The sequence below is a fragment of the Ochlerotatus camptorhynchus genome, unplaced genomic scaffold, assembly GCF_037179485.1.
Source record: "Ochlerotatus camptorhynchus isolate MF236.1 unplaced genomic scaffold, CSIRO-AGI_Acam_v1.1 ptg000436l, whole genome shotgun sequence".
Classification (NCBI taxonomy): domain Eukaryota; kingdom Metazoa; phylum Arthropoda; class Insecta; order Diptera; family Culicidae; genus Ochlerotatus; species Ochlerotatus camptorhynchus.
This window is the reverse complement of record NW_027040922.1, coordinates 218,143-235,305: the sequence shown is the minus strand read 5'-3', so window position 1 is coordinate 235,305 and position 17,163 is coordinate 218,143. Positions and strand designations below refer to the sequence as shown.

The window sequence follows — 17,163 nt, the reverse complement described above, 5'->3', positions numbered from 1 at the left end:
GCCATACAATGAAACTACTGGAAGCGGCTCCAGTTCTGATGGAGGAGGCTTTTTGGATAGCGGAAGATAAAGTGTTTATTGTGTTGTACCTTTTGACTATATATTTAAGATGTATTGTATAGTGACCAAGAATCCTCGGCTCTGTAAAGTTAATTCGGTTGAGCCTTATCAAATAAATTAATAAACAACAAGATACAAGAAGACGTTGCAAAGAATGTGTTTGACATGTTAAACCTGTTTATTTCACTTCATGAGAGTCACAATCAGCGATTTTTCACACACTCACTCACTCAGCGATCAGCAAATCGCTGATTGTGACTCATAGAAAGCAAAATTTACAAGTTTTATGTTTCAAACGCATACTTTGCAACCTCTTCTTGTAAGTTACAAGTAAAAAATGTCATCATACCATCTTTTGGTTTTATTATTCCGAAAAATATTATTTTAGCTGAAATGAGTATTTGCAACCTTGGATTCTTTCATGTAAAATTAATGTTTTATTGCTGTAAGGTTCAACTACGGCCAGAAAATAAATCAATGTGCCACATGTAAAGTTACAAAGTTTTGTCTGTGAAAACTATGTTTAATACTTGTAGAACACTTTAAACCATCGAAAAACTTTCAATGTTACTTGGAAAATATCCCTACATTCTCCTACTCAATAGCGCAGAAAAGTCTAATAGTATTTGATCCGGAAAATTCCATTACTGGACCAAAAATCTCTAGGCTTTACGAAACAGGACCCCTTCATCAGCACCGATTTGTATTTCCTATCTATCTCACTGTTCCTGTTGTCTAACAATTACCCACGTTACCCTTCAATGACCTTACTCCCAATAGAATTGAGGTCAGATCTGAAATTATCTTACAGCAAATGAAAGTGAACCCATATCAGTAAAATCTTATTGATACGAAATAATCATATAATAATTTACCATGCGTAAACGATGACCCAATTTTAACGCAAGTCTAAATAATAAATTATATCCTCGCTATCACAACCAGTATTCAAAAGAAACTGCAAATCATCAACCAACTGAAATGGTTACCGCCGGCTCGGCAGTGATGACACATTCGTAGATATGTTGTCTCTCACTCACTAAGCTATTTCGTATTTACTCTAAGTAAAAGCCAAACCAGACTCCGACCAAAAACTCAACCCGTTTGGGGTGTACCCAAAGCTCGATCGCACACTTCTTTCACTCTCGTTGAATCACTCTTCTGTCAGTTCGTGTATGGTGTTCGATGCAGTAATAAGCTAAATTAAATTGTTGCATTAATTGAATTCACACTTACTTGTATCGATTTTTTATCAAAAACTATAGAACATTCCTACCAAATCTGTGAAACTCTCCTGGAAAAAGTGTTAGGAATTGTGTAAACACTAGCTATGGGTCACAGGTAATCGATTTTTTTTTATTACTAGACAAACGTTAATTACATTGGCGTTGCAAATTTAAAACGCATGAGTAAAATGTTCTCAAACCAACTGCTGGTGGGTTTTTAGTGACTATCAGGAGCGAAAAGTGACGAACCTCATAGAAAATTATCATCATCTGATTTCCAAACCACCTTTTCCAACTACATAACCAACAGTAAACGTGCTTCATGCACTGAAATATAAAAGGCATGGTGATTGTATCATTGTCGCTGTCTGCCAAGCAACGAAGGTACCAAATTTTCCATTGACATTAGTAAACGGTGGATAACTTGAAACTTCCTTATAGCATCACCGAAACCGTTCCTCTAACGGCTTGACTTCTCGAAGTGCCCAAGATGCAATTCCAAGCTGCCACACGAACCGATGAAATGCATCTGTAGCGAAGCATCGTGAGCTTACTTACCTACTGATTGAATGATTTAAGCATTTATTTACAGTGCATCTAGCATAAATGGATACATTCATAAGAACTTGCATGCAAGCATATGTCGGTTCGTGGTGCACTATAGTAAGTTGATGCCGGTCAAGTCCCACTGATCTACACTAAGCAAGAGTCAGCGTGCACATGAGAACACAAATAGACAGTTACCATGCAGTAAACAGCGAGTTAAACGGGTTCAAGCATGTGTGCCAAAGTTGGCGGCATACTAGCAGATAAGGTGGAAATTTGTTTTCTTCTTTCACTTTCATTACGTATAGCGACGCGAAACAGCTACAATGCTCGCGAATGAAGTAACAAGGACCAGTTGGTTTTATGCCACCAATCGATAAGTGTGTCAAGAACAAATAGTGCTGCTCCTGAAGTGCGAGATTACTACTGAAAATCATTCTGAGAATCTCAAATTTACGCGACTCATATGATCAATCCAGTGCTTGCAGGAAAAATGGGATTGAGGTATGTTGTGGACGTGTAGAACAAACTTATTGTAAAAATAGGCTGAACTGTTGCAATATAAGAAGAATAGTTAACTCCTATTTAGAGAAGTGAAATGTTTGACCAAGATTTTGAAAACTAGCTGTGAATACGCTATGTCCAGGAAAAGCGATCAAATATCCAACCCGAAAAAATCCTCGACCACACCAGGATTCGAGCACTCTGTGGTGTGATTTATGAACGATCACTAAGCTTCTAACTATTTAAGAATAATGTATAATTGATCAATTCTATTTGATCAGTCTATTCATTTACAACACAAAGAAACGTTTAATAAGATGAGGGTTGGATAGTTTACTACATTAAAAAAAAAACATTAATTGCATTCACATAATCTCCAGTTAACTCAGCATAAACAACGTTATTGTTAACGCTAGTATTCAATTTTAACGATTTTGCATACACACCAGAAATTTTTCGTATTTCGAACAATCCATATTCTCGGTGATGATGTAGATATTTCTGCAAATAAAAATATATAGTGTAGGTCGTCCAGTTTTGAAACTATTGTCATTAGAGTTGAAAACTGGAAAATCCATTATACTCTCGCGCATGATAGCGCATCATTGTGTGATTACAGCGCACTTCTTCCACTATGCACAGCGCACTATGTATAAAGACATAAAATGCTTGAAATTTCGAGATCTTGGTTATCACGAAATAATGTAATAAAAATCGACTTTCTGGGACTAAGCATTTTTTTCGTGATTTAGACGTGGGATATGAAACATTGATGAATTGGATTCTAAAACTATTCACCACTATCTTATTATTATTATTATTATTATTTTAATCCATCACTAGCATCAAATACGTTCACTAGGGTGGATCCTTTTTTTTGTCATGGTCATTTTCAAACATAAAACTTCAAAATACACACATAAATCATAAGTTACTTATTGCATCTACAGAAAATGAAATATTCACTTCCCGTAAGAGTAACACTGATACGTTATGTGCATTCATCACTAGAATACATAGTGGAATACTTGCATGAGGTCATTGATTTATTTTTAATTGGGTAATCGAAAAAATCGTAGGATAAATTTCACTAGGGTGATTTTTAGTTAAAAAAAAACACAACCTTTGATGATTTTTCGGCACCCCTAAGTCATGTCCAATTGATCTCAAATTTTGAACAGAGTCTTTTATCGAGGCAATGAACATTTTGGAAATTCAAGTTAACCATTTGCATTGCCCTGATGAACATCAAAATTCGGCAGTAAACCAAATTTGTTTTTACTGTGGGAGTAAGAACAATCACAGAAACACCAAAACTTAAGCTTGAGGATACACACCACAAAATTCTGAATTTTACTGACGATGTAAACATCCATGCATGCAAACATTCATACATGTAAACTTCCTTTTCACGTAAACTAGCAACTTCTAAGAAATGTTGCAAACAAAAGTGGACACTTGCATACAATATATGGAATATTGCATGACATGTCTTATAAATTTACACGATCTATAATTTAAACTTGTATGATATATGACGCTCCATTTATGTGCATCATAGTAACGGAAATTTACCCTACTCTTGTTAGCTGTGTACCGTTAAACGGGGGGAAGTTGAAAAGGGTGTCTTAAATCTCTCAAAACCGTCCATAATTCTTTTTTGATAATTTCACTGCGACGAATTTCACCACAAAGCGTCTATGGGGTTAGCAGCACCTTCTCAAATTCCAATTAGTTGGTTTAAGCATATTAACATACTAGTTTTCACTAACCCTTTTGTGCGTGACGAACTTTTTGCATTTTTCTGTTATTCATGTTATTCCAATGGGAGCTGGGTACATCATCACGCAAATAACGGTTAAAAAAATCTAGACGACAATTTGAAAAGGGCTGAATTTTTTCCAAAAAAATATACTATACACAGCAAAAAAATAATTTTGATATCACGTCAAAGTGGATGCACTACAATCATGTCGAAAATATGGTGTAATATTACTTGCTAAAAAAGACAAAATTATCATTAATACAATGCATGAACTGACATTACGCTGCTTTTACTGCATTTGTTTATTTATGTGGTCATAAAAATTACATGAAATTTTCGACATGATTGTAGTGCATCCACTTTGATGTGATATCAAAATTATTTTTTTGCTGTGTACTGATAAGACCTACACAAATTTAGCTAAGCTGTAAAAACGTTTCTAAGATTTCATTAAAATATTAAGAAAATATTTGTTTGTAAAAATAAGTCCTACGCTGAACAAAATTCATTTCAAAATTGAAATATTTTTTTAATACTCTAAAATTTATTTTCTTGAAAAATAGACTAATTATCTACAAGTCGTCCATACACTGCATTGCACAATAAGTTAAGCAGATGATTTTCTGCCTGTTCTCTCTCTCTCCATAATGGATTATTGTGTCCCCCTAATAGGCGTTTTCCCAGAATTTCAAAATAAGTATTTTGGAAATTGGTTGAAATCGGCGGCGTTGGCCACATACAAAAAATGTGTATACACTTGAGCTGGCTTGACCCATTTTGATTTACGTTTCATAATGCATGTCAAATATAAGATCCTTCTCATGCTTAAATAATTATTAAGCCCCTTAACGTACACACCAAAAAAATTCTGAATTTTACTGGCGATGTAAACATTCATGCATGCAAACATTCATACATGTAAACTTCCTTTTCACGTAAACTAGCATCTTGCAAGAAACGTTGCAAACAAAAGTGGACAGTTGCATACAATATATGGAATTTACACGATCTATAATCTAAACTTGTATGATATATGACGCTCCATTTATGTGCATCCTAGTAACGAAAATTTACACCACTTTTTTTAGCTGTGTAGGTACATCACCTTTTCGTGGTACGCTACGGGATCTACCGCCGATTCCTAGAGCTTAACATTTCAAACTAGTCTGCATCTATGTGATTCTAAATCTTCTATTCGTTGTTCCCTAGTTTCAAGTGGTTAAGACTAGGGTTCTGAGGCATGGTATTTATCGATGTCATTGCTAAATGCTATTGCTAAGGAATGCAATTTTGACTGACCAAGGGACGTGCCTCACTCTTCGTAGTGTATGACTAGCTGGACTTTTCAATTAGAATCGATTCCTTGCGATGAAGGCAAGAATGACAACTGTATCAAATACTTCATCATTTCTCAATATCAATACGACAGGCACTAAACTAAGGACACGGGTTATCCCAAAATAGATAAAATAACTGGACGCCGTGGATTTATGTCCTGAACAGAAAAAAAAGAAATGTAAGATTACATTACAGATATGCATGAATAGTAGACAGAATTTGCAATGTTTCGTGACATGAACAGATTCTGTAATATGGTATCCGGAAGGTTTTTAAAATAATGTTTCTATTTTTATGTTAGGTTATTTTTCGAACAAGGTTCGTTTCCTTAAATGCATTGCTTTTAGAAAATCATCTCGTGAAGATTTTATACAAAAATATGCATTTAGGAAAAACTTGCTTGTACGCTGCAGTCCATTGCATTTGATGTATGAAACATATGCAGAGAATCTAATAAATCCAACCTTACATTGGATGTAAGACAAATTTGTTTTGCGTGTTGAAATGCAAATTTAAAGGTTTAACAATCTGATTCTTATAAGATTTGTAAATTTACAAAATTTTTGTTGTGTATATAAGTCTCTTTTTAGTAATTTAACTTTGCAGCCACCTTTTCCTTAGCTCCTAATAATGGTATTCAATTTAAAATATATTCAAAATCGCATAGGTGTTCCTAGACACCAATCTCTCACACAATTATTTTTTGACCCAAAAAATACAAGAGTTATGCAATAGCTAGGTATGTCGCATAAAATTACGCTGTGTGCCAATTGAAAGTAATCTTTCTTCTTCGAGTTTGTTCATTTCTGTGGGGTGAAAACTAGTCAATGCACACGCAAAGCCAACCAACGCTTGCACGCTGCAGTTGAACCGCAGTCGCGCCTTCCGCGTAGGGTTAGAAAACATACCGGTTTTCGCTTAAACTTATTGGAAACAGAATCTCGACTTGGGAGCATCGTTCGGCGCCTGTCACGCACTGAATTCACTCACCCATCATGTAAAAAACGAGTAGAAAAAGACTTAAATCGTTTGTTTGTCTCTTCATTATTTCTTCCAAAAGGTTACTCATACTGGCAGTTGTAGGCTTGGGCTCACTGTACGTTATGCATCTTCTGGCACAAGACTTTATGAAAATTTCGAAACCTCTATTTATGGCGTCAGGAAAACGAGACATATCCAGGTTTAATCGGACGAGTGCATTAAATGTAAGTACCCTAACTAAGCAGCAACTCCATATTAACAAGATGAAAACGCACTAATTGAAACGAGCATGCTTAAATACAAAGGCTTTGTGAACTTAAACTCTTTCTGGTACTGAGTAAAAACTTTTTATAAATAATCAGCATGGGTTTTATATTAGATGGATGAAAAGTTAACAACTTTTGCTCCAATTTTCATCAGAGATAAAGAGAAATAGTAGTTATTTTTTTCAAGACGTTCATCATCATGAGATAGATAGATCAAGCTATACAGTCCCTGGGTTATGCAGAGTGATTTTTTCACCATCAGTTGATAGCAACCACTGTCAAACTGCATTTTGCGTAAAGCCCAATCGTAGCTTTTCCATTGTTTGTTTACGTTTGTAAACTCACGGATGAAAAGGGAGGACCATAATGCACCATTTATTGATGAAAAAGTTTAGAGAAATGATTTTTATGCCTCTTAAAAATAATGTGTTCACTGTGAATTTGTATATGGTTGGATGGTTGGTTGTCTTTATTAAAGAGATTTTCAGTTAGTCCGCATCGTGCTCTCTTGCCGTGCGGATCTATTTGCTTTTTGCTGAAGGAAGTGTTACTACTACCTAAAGCTACAACAAATTTAAACAGCACTTTTCAGTGCTCAACCTGTAAAAATTTTCTACCTTGTTCAACTCTTATTCCTCTTCGATCCTTGTTTGGACCCTACCCGAGGTAATCCTTCTTGGATATCGATTTGGAAAATTCCTCTTCGATCCTTCAGATTCTTATAGTAATCTGCTTGGAAGTCGATTTGGATAAAAATTTACTGCCGCCATGGCGCCTAAACGCAAAAGAAAGGGGCAAACTCTTGACCCCCCTTCTGATGAAATTAATTTGAGTAATCAATTTGATTTGCTCACGGATGATGAGAATGATCCATCATCCAAGAAAAATTCTAGTAAACTTTCCAGGCTTAATGCCAAGAAGGAAAAGATTCCCCCTATTGTGATAACCACTACCGATTTCCATGCTCTTCGCATGGAACTTTTGAATTTCGTGAAAGTTAAGTTTTCACTACAAATTGGACGTCGGGGTGAATGCCGTGTATTGGCTGAAACCTTGGACGGATTTAAATGTCTTCTCAAGTATCTTACTGAGAAGAAGCACAAATGTTTTACTTACGACACCAAAACTGAACGTGTGTTCAAGGTTGTCATGAAAGGACTGCCCAGTGGTGAATCCCTGGATCAGATCAAAGATGAACTGGCAAAATTACTTGGAGTTGTGCCACTCCAAGTAATCAAAATGAAAATGAAATCCCGTCCTGGCGATTCGCGCAACGGGATTTCTAATGATTTTTATTTAGTTCACTTCAAGTCTAGTGAACTAAACAACCTTAAGGCCTTAGAAAAAGCTAGCCTTATGCTCCATGTCCGAGTGAAGTGGGAACACTTCAGGAAGACTGGAGGAAATTTCCAAAACCTCACCCAGTGCCGTAAGTGCCAGGGATGGGGTCACGGAACTAAAAATTGCTACATGCCAGCTAAATGCATGAATTGTGGTGATTCCTCTCACGCAAAGGACGACTGTCCTGTGAAGGAAGATCCTAAGAAATTTAAATGTTCAAATTGTGGTGAAAACCACAAATCCAATTTTTGGGAATGTAAGACTCGCAAAGCGATCCTACAATCTCGTTCTAACCGTCAGGTAGGAAACGCTCCACGTTTCCGACCAGGTACAAATTCCTCTGCTGTTAACAACGGTCAGCGAGGAACAAATTCTACATTCGTACCCGTAGGTACAAATATCACCCCTACTTCAAATGTTTCATCTGTACCTACTCCCCTCGCTGCTAACAATGTTCAACAAGTTAATGGAGCTACCTATGCTGCTATTACAGCGGGTAGAAATCAAAATACTAACCAACGTTCTAACGGAAATTTTGACAATTTTGACTTAGGAAGCATTACTGCCCCCAAAATGGAATTTTTACAGAATTCATTAATTGACATGATTTCTGATATGCTTAAATCTAACTCCATGTTTGATGCTATTCAAACTGGAGTAAAATTTGAAAATAATATTGTCATGACTTTAAAATTCAGTAATGGATTTTAAAGCATTAAATATTGTAAATTGGAATGCTCGATCTCTTAAAGATAATGAAGACTAGCTATTTAACTTTTTAAGAGTTCATAACGTGCATATTGCCGTTATAACTGAAACGTTCCTTAAACCTGCCCATAAGGTTAAGAAGGACGCAAACTACTTGATTTATAGAAATGATCGTCTTGATGGACCCTGTGGTGGCGTTGCCATCATTATTCATAGACGAATCAAACATAAAATTCTTTCTTCATTTGAAACCAAAGTTTTTGAAACTTTGGGAGTTTCTGTTGAAACAAAATTTGGACAACTTACGTTTATAGCTGCCTATTTGCCATTCCAATGCGTAGGCCAGCAAAAGAATTTTCTCAAGGGTGACCTCCAGAAACTTACCCGTCATAGGTCTAAATTCTTCATTATTGGTGATTTTAATGCAAAACACCGCTCATGGAATAATGCTCAAAGCAATTCCAATGGTAATATTCTGTTTGATGATTGTTCTGCAGGTTATTACACTATTCAATATCCAAACAGCCCAACATGCTTTTCTTCTGCAAGAAATCCCTCCACTATTGATTTGATCTTAACTGATTCATGTCAACTTTGTAGCCAATTGGTTACCCATGCTGAATTCGGTTCTGATCACCTTCCAGTAATTTTTGAAATATCCCAAGAAATAATTTCTAATCCAAACAGCTCTACTTTCAATTACCATAGAGCTAATTGGGAGCGGTATCGAACATTTATGGAATATAACTTCGATCCAAACATTCCTTTGCAAACCAAAGATGAAATTAATTATGCTCTTGAATCTCTGACTACTTCTATAGTTGAAGCAAGAGCTGCCTCAGTACCAAAATGCGAGGTTAAATTCGATTCAATTATAATAGACGATGATCTTCAGCTCTTGATCCGTCTTAAAAATGTCCGTAGGAGACAATATCAAAGAACACGCGATCCTGCCATGAAAGTTATCTGGCGGGATTTGCAAAAACAAATTAAAAAGCGATTCTCTGCCCTGAGGAACAAAACTTTTGAAAATAATATTTCTAAATTAGACCCGAGTTCCAAACCCTTTTGGAAACTCACAAAAATTTTGAAAAAACCTCAAAAGCCTATTCCAGCGCTTAAAGAAGGTGGTAAAATTTTGATCACAAATTTGGAAAAAGCTCAGAAACTTGCTAAGCAATTCGAGAGTTCCCATAATTTCAGTTTGGGTCTTACTAGTCCTATTGAAAATCAGGTTGCTCGGGATTTTCTGAATATTTTCTCTCGGGAAAATATTTTTGATGATTCCTGGGGGACTGATTTGGACGAAGTAAGGTCTATAACTAAAAAATTTCAAAATATGAAAGCTCCTGGTGATGATGGAATTTTCTATATCCTCATCAAAAAACTCCCAGAGAGTACCTTGTCTTTCTTGGTAAAATTATTTAACAGATGTTTCCATTTGGCATACTTTCCTGATAAATGGAAAAATGCAAAAGTTGTTCCAATTTTGAAGCCGGATAAAAATCCAGCTGAAGCTTCTAGCTACCGTCCAATAAGTTTGCTTTCTTCAATAAGTAAACTTTTTGAAAAGATAATTTTGAATAGAATGATGCTTCACATCAATACGAACTCAATTTTTGCAGATGAGCAGTTTGGATTTCGCCATGGGCATTCAACTACTCATCAACTCTTAAGAGTTAACAATTTAATTCGTTCAAACAAATCTGAAGGCCACTCAACTGGAGTTGCTCTTCTAGACATAGAAAAAGCATTCGACAGTGTTTGGCATGAAGGTTTGATTGCTAAATTGAAAAAGTTTAATTTTCCACTTTATATTATGAAATTAGTTCAAAATTATTTAACTGACAGAACTCTTCAAGTAAATTATCAAAATTCCAAATCTAATCGACTACCTGTTAGGGCAGGAGTTCCTCAGGGTAGCATTCTTGGGCCTATATTGTATAACATTTTCACTTCGAACCTCCCTGATTTGCCTCAGGGTTGCCACAAATCTTTGTTCGCTGATGACACAGGCATTTCCGCTAAAGGAAGAAGTCTTCGTGTTATTTGCAGCAGACTGCAGAAAAGTTTAGATATTTTCTCTTCTTATTTACAAAAATGGAAGATTTCTCCCAACGCTTCCAAAACTCAACTTATAATATTTCCACATAAGCCTAGAGCTTCGTTTTTGAAACCTAGTAGTAGTCACATAGTCACTATGAACGGAGTTCCAATTTCCTGGTCAAACCAAGTGAAATATCTTGGATTAATACTTGACCAAAAATTAACTTTTAAAGATCACATTGAGGGAATTCAAGCCAAATGTAACAAATATATAAAATGTTTGTATCCTCTTATAAACAGGAAATCCAAACTTTGCCTGACGAATAAACTTCTAATATTTAAACAAGTTTTTAGACCGGCCATGCTTTACGCTGTGCCAATATGGTCTAGTTGCTGCACTACCAGGAAAAAAGCACTTCAAAGGATTCAGAACAAAATTCTGAAAATGATTTTGAAGTTGCCTCCCTGGTACAGTACAACCGAAGTACATAGAATTTCGAATGTTGAGACTTTAGCACAAATGTCCAACAAAATAATTAATAATTTCAGGCAAAAATCGTTGCAATCCTCAATTGCAACGATTAATTCCCTTTATACTTAGATAAGATTTAGTTTTAGTTTTTAGTTTTAAGATATCAATTGTTATACTGACATGCAGGTTAAAAAACCTGTTTAAAATACTGAATTGCCAAGACATGAACAATGTAAAAACACTTAGATATATATCATAACAATTAAGGCTGGTACGTTACTGCAGTAACTGGAGCACCTAGGTTAAAATGAAATGTAATTTATTTTGAATTTGGAACAAATAAAGAGTTAAAAAAAAAAAAAAAAAAAAAAAAAAAAAAAAAAAAAAAAAAAAAAAAAAAAAGAGATTTTCAGTCAGACGCTGGTTCATCTCCGGCTCAGTTTGAATATGTTTCATGTTGATGGACTGCAATTGTTGCATTCGTTTCTTCATTCCGGGAGAGTAAAAAATTGGATCGATTTGACAGCTTGGCGTGTGGAATTGAAATAAAAAATCCAGGTTACCGTGCGTAACTGAAATCCATACATTAAAAAAAATCCAGCCATCTACTGACTGGCATAGCGTAGCGGTTTCATCCATGCCTCTCACGCTTAACGTCACGAGTTCAAACTTCATCTCCGGACAAGTTACGAATGATCTTAAAAGTGTTTTAAAGTGACTATACTAAAATAAAAACCGGCCACCTTATGGCAAATGTATGGGGTTGACAGATTTCGGTCCCGCACGGCACTACGTCATAGTCAAAGTGTATTATACAGTATTGCCGTGATCACCAACCATCTATTTGATAACGCCTTTAGATTACAGATCAGTTAAATAATCAATATCTATTTCATAAGACATTTTATTGAAAAACTTACTCCAGAAAAGTTGTTGGATTGATGTATCAATTATGGCTGCACGTTTCTGTTATGGTGTGTTCCAACGTAAACTTATGCGGAAATAATCAGGACAAAATTTGGAAACGATTTGGAAATGATTTGGACAAACCCTCCAGCAACTGTTTTGGCGAAAAAAAAACTAATGTTTAACCGATTTTGTTAAAACTTGTTGCAAATGAAAGCTATATTTACTTACTTCCATTTGTTTCGGTCATTCGTGACTTGTTTGACAAGTGTTGCAGACTGATAATAGTGTGTCTGATTTTAATTTTAATATCACATCAAAGTGGATGCACTTCAATCGTGTCGAAAATATGGTGTAATATTACTTGCGAAAAAAGGCAAAATTATCATGAATACAGTGCATGAACTGACATTACGTTGCTTTTGTGGCCAAAAAAATTACATGAGATTTTCTACATGACTGAAGTGCATCCTCTTGGATGTAAAATTAAAATTTATTTTTTGCTGTGTAAGGTTTAGCGACTTGCAGTCAATTTAATTATTTGTACGAACGGAAACGGATTCGAAACTCAAATGTCATTAGCCAAATACATCCATAGGCCATATAGGTCCACCGTTGTATAATTGGCATTGCACCCGTGTACTGAATGGGAATTGTGGGTTCGATTCCCCCTTAGATTTTTTCGCAAATTTTCACACACACGCACACGTCTCTTACGGATGATATGTGCTTACCTCTCAGTATGTTCAAACTTAATTACTAGTTTTTTTTTAATAGAATTGAGTCTTGATAATCAATCTGTACTGGTCTAATGCAAAGATGGTGAAATAAAATTAAAAAAAGAGTCAATATTAGGGTAGGTGCTTCAGTAATAGTGGTGTTCCTATAGTTGCGGTTGAGGGGTTATGGCAAAATAACGATAATAATATTTTTTAATTTTCAGTGCAATATAAACAGTCATTTTAACACTCTTGACATTCGTGACTTTGGCGTTAATCACTGCGCCGGGGTTGTCCTCATTTGCTTAGTTGAACCTTAAGCTAGTCCAAAAATGACGGAAAACAAATAATTTTCCATAAGATTTTGATTTCTTTGCACCTAAACACTGCAAAAAAAACTTGTACGATGTTGATGCACACCATCGGTTGTGTAATATTAGATTGTACGATGTACACAAAAATTGCACATGGATACAGTATTGTATATGCATTTTTCTATGAAATGTATATTTCATACATTTTACCTTGATCGATTTTACATTTCTTTTTTGCTGCTGTAGTTGTGGTAGTGCTTTGTTTCTCCCTTTGTCCATGTCCTTTGTTTTGTGCATGAATTACCTTGATCGATTTTACATTTCTTTTTTGCTGCTGTAGTTGTGGTAGTGCTTTGTTTCTCCCTTTGTCCATGTCCTTTGTTTTGTGCATGTCGTAGTACCTCATTGCTATGGAAAAGTAATGAGGTATTCGTTTTCGATAAAATTAAATCATACATACATGATCTTCTCACAAGAATCCTCATTCAACTGTGATGTTCCATATCATTCGAAACGTTCTGAGACCTTTCCAAAGACGCACTCTCTCTTCAATCCAAATATTTTTCATGCGAATCATACTTCCATTGAAACATTCCGTATCATTTGAAGTGTTCTGGGACCTCTTATCAATCAAAATAGGTCTCAAATGAACCCTCATTCAATTCTACTATGGGCTTTTCCAGCAATGAAAATAGGTCTTCTTAGTGAAAAAAAAACAACCGATGATCCTGATATTCGACCATGCGTTGGAACCCTGGTATGAACCTTTTCTTGTTTCCAATCTCAAAACCGAGGTTCATAAGAAGAGCTAAGGGCTAGAGTTCGATGTGCTAGATGTTACATCCTGTAACAAACCACGAAGAGGTTATCTAACCACGTTACGGAGCAAGTGGTAGTGTTCCTATAATAGTGGAAATCCATTAGAAACCAATGCGTTCCACTATTATATGAACCAAAGTTAGCAGCTACGACAATTACTGGATTTTTTTTTCAATATATGGAGGACGAGTTTTCCAAAAATGTATAAAATTGAATCGTAATGGAATATTTTTCCAGGAAAGTAGCAATGTTAATCTATAGGTTGACGTATAACAATTGTATGAAGAACGTTTATTTTTTTACAAATAAAATGTTTTAGTTCGTCCACTACTGGCTCGCCTGCCCTATGTGTTGCAAAAATTATTGTTTGTCAAACTCATAACTTTTTAATGAACATTCAAAGTACGTCGTTGCAAAAAAAAAAGCTTTCGTAAAACACAAAAAAATATATTATATGGATATTGCATCGTAAACGTATACACCCTCGTGAATGCGTAAACTTCCATTACACTCCAATTGATACAGGTATTATTACGATAGTGTATATGTTTACGATGCGCATAGTGAATATCTCTTCTATGTTTCTGTCTTTGTTTTTAAAAATAAAAGCTATAACTTATACGTGCATGTAAATTTATATCTTTGTTCGATGAAAAATTAATGGACTTTAATTGACCTTCACACTGCCATCAATGTAAAATGAAATGCAAATTAATTGATTTTTAAATGCTTTCATATGAAATTGAAGTTTTATCGCTGTATGTTTCAGCTAACCTTAATGTTTCAAATACATCAATGTTCCATATGTGAATTCACAATGTTTTTGTACTTTGGATCCGAAGAACAATGAATACTATGTAACACTGCATAATAAAGTTTTCCTTGCAAAGCAACTACTTGATCATGTCTCAAGATTACAATGCCAATACAAATAAGTAATAACTATTTGATTTATTAATTGACTTAAAAAAGGTGTTCAGATAACTTACAGCTGTAAAATATCGTAAAATTATAGTAGGTATTATCAAAGAAATTGGGTTTCCCACAGTAATTCCCATATAAATTTCAAACAATGTATGCACAGTCAGCTTCTAACAAAATTAATTCAAATTTTGGGAGGCTAATCAGGGCCCGATTTAGAACCATTTAAGCACTGTGGAGCCAATTTTTTTTAACTAGCATTAGATTACTGTGGACGTGTTCATAGAACACTAAATTGACGGCTGGCATAAAATTCCAGTTCTAACACCTAAATGGGCCAGCTTCAAAAATTAGACTTTCCAGAGTTAAACAATGCCCTTCCAGTAAAGCAAATAATAATAGTACATCATCTCTACCGTAGAACTTCGAAAAACAAATTGACTGGAATGGTATGCTGAAACGAGACCCATTGAAATGTTCTCTATCGCTCATTTGTCAACTGGCTGCTGGGGCAGAACTGAAGAACGATGCCGCTAATGCAATCTTCGAATTTATTCAGTAAGTATATAATACTAATCAAACGCTTGTTTTAACACTTTCTTACATCTTACACTACAGTTACAGCGTGGAAAACAGTAAAAACGTCCCAAAGAAGATAGTTCATTCGTTTGAACGTGGCCTGGGCTTCAATAAATTCAACGAAACCGATTTTGAAAATTGCTACCCGCACTATCCCCTGTGCATATATTCGGTCAAAACTATGATGAAACTACTGGACCTACATACCAAGATCTTTGGAGCCTGGACGTAGTGTTTGTTTGGTTTTGCATGGTGAATACTAATGAGTATTAGTTCATAGTACATTTGAACAACACACTTGGAAATAACTATTTTTACACGTGACGGAATCCATCTTTGACATAAAGGATCAGACGTAGACAAATATTCCGTGTAAAATTAAGCGCTCCGAGACTGAAAATTTCGTTACTCGACGAAAAGTACGTTTGATTGAGTTGAATTTCGCGTCTTTTATGACTCAATTTTATGTTAAAATTGACGCTCGTATATGTCAGTCTCAGAGCACCTAAATTTTCATGTTTTTTCTAAGTGTGTAGAGCTCTTCTAACTATTTTGTAAATATTATACAGAGAAACCAATATACGAATTAAAAATGAGAAATCCATCCTGATGAATGTGGTCGTCTATAGTGGAATACCTATGTAAATAAAATGAGAATGATTAGTAATTTCCACTTCATTTCACTGCCTTAATTGCTTATCATTAACAGGTATGCGTATTTCGTCTACAATAGGTAGTAGTAATTATTCTCCATCGGCAAGTACCAACCATTCTCCCAAAATGTGTGCTTATTTGGTTGGGAACTCGTACTACACTGGCACTTTGAAGTTTATATGGGAATTACTATCGAAAAAGATAACTTTTTGAAATCATCGCCCTAGCCCTTCGTCATAAAGATGTACGGAAAAGTTATCTGTACTTATGTGATATTTTCTTAGCTACATATTCGTTCAAGACCACTTTTTGATTGAACGTCAAGAAAATTATGAAGATGATGTTCTTGTGATATGCTCCATGCCTGGTGCAATGAAAAGCGCTAAAAATACAGACTACTATGTCATAAGTGCAATATGCAACGCTGTCGAGGAAGCAGTGAATTAATCATATCAGAAAGTTATTGCCTTGGTGATCAATTAATAACTAATTTTCTTGACGTTCAATCAACAATTGCGATTAGCAAGGATTTATTTACATAGCAAACTTTTTTGTATATCATTATTTATTTTGTCAATCAAAATCGTAGACTACATAATAACATTATAATTATGGCGAAGGGCTAAAGCGATTAGTATAAATAGTTAACTTTTCCCATAGTAACTCCCATATAAAATTCAAAGGAACAGTGCAGTATCAGTTCGCAACCAAATGAGCAAATTTTGGGAAATGATTAGGAGCTGATTTGACATAGATTGAGTGGGGTGGAGTAAATCGATATGTTGAACCACCCAAATGGGCAGACTTCTTTAGTGTCTTTTGCCTCAATTGTGGATAAGTACAAGACGCCGAAAAACATTTAAAGTATTGGAACCTAATGGACGTGGAATTAAATGGAAATTACTGGCTCTGTTTCTTTATACGAAATCCATGCCAAATTTCTAATTTTGATGACATTTTCTGGGCTGAAATAGAATATTTTCGATCAGGCTTGAGAG

The 17,163-nt window shown here is 35.2% G+C and overlaps 1 protein-coding gene across 2 annotated transcripts; it reads left to right on the top strand.

Annotated features, from left to right (window-relative positions):
- Nucleotides 1–1,390: 1,390 nt before the first annotated feature.
- Nucleotides 1,391–15,779, top strand: LOC135711751 (uncharacterized). 2 transcript variants are annotated; one of them, XM_065234714.1, is made up of 4 exons: nt 1,391–1,401; nt 6,500–6,644; nt 15,354–15,490; nt 15,551–15,779. In XM_065234714.1, exons 1-4 carry the CDS (start codon nt 1,391–1,393, stop codon nt 15,741–15,743), a joined length of 486 nt encoding a protein of 161 aa, XP_065090786.1. In that variant the 3' UTR covers nt 15,744–15,779. The 2 variants fall into 2 exon arrangements, with proteins under 2 accessions (XP_065090786.1, XP_065090785.1); XM_065234713.1 differs by lacking the exon at nt 1,391–1,401 and adding an exon at nt 2,268–2,336.
- Nucleotides 15,780–17,163: the final 1,384 nt, after the last annotated feature.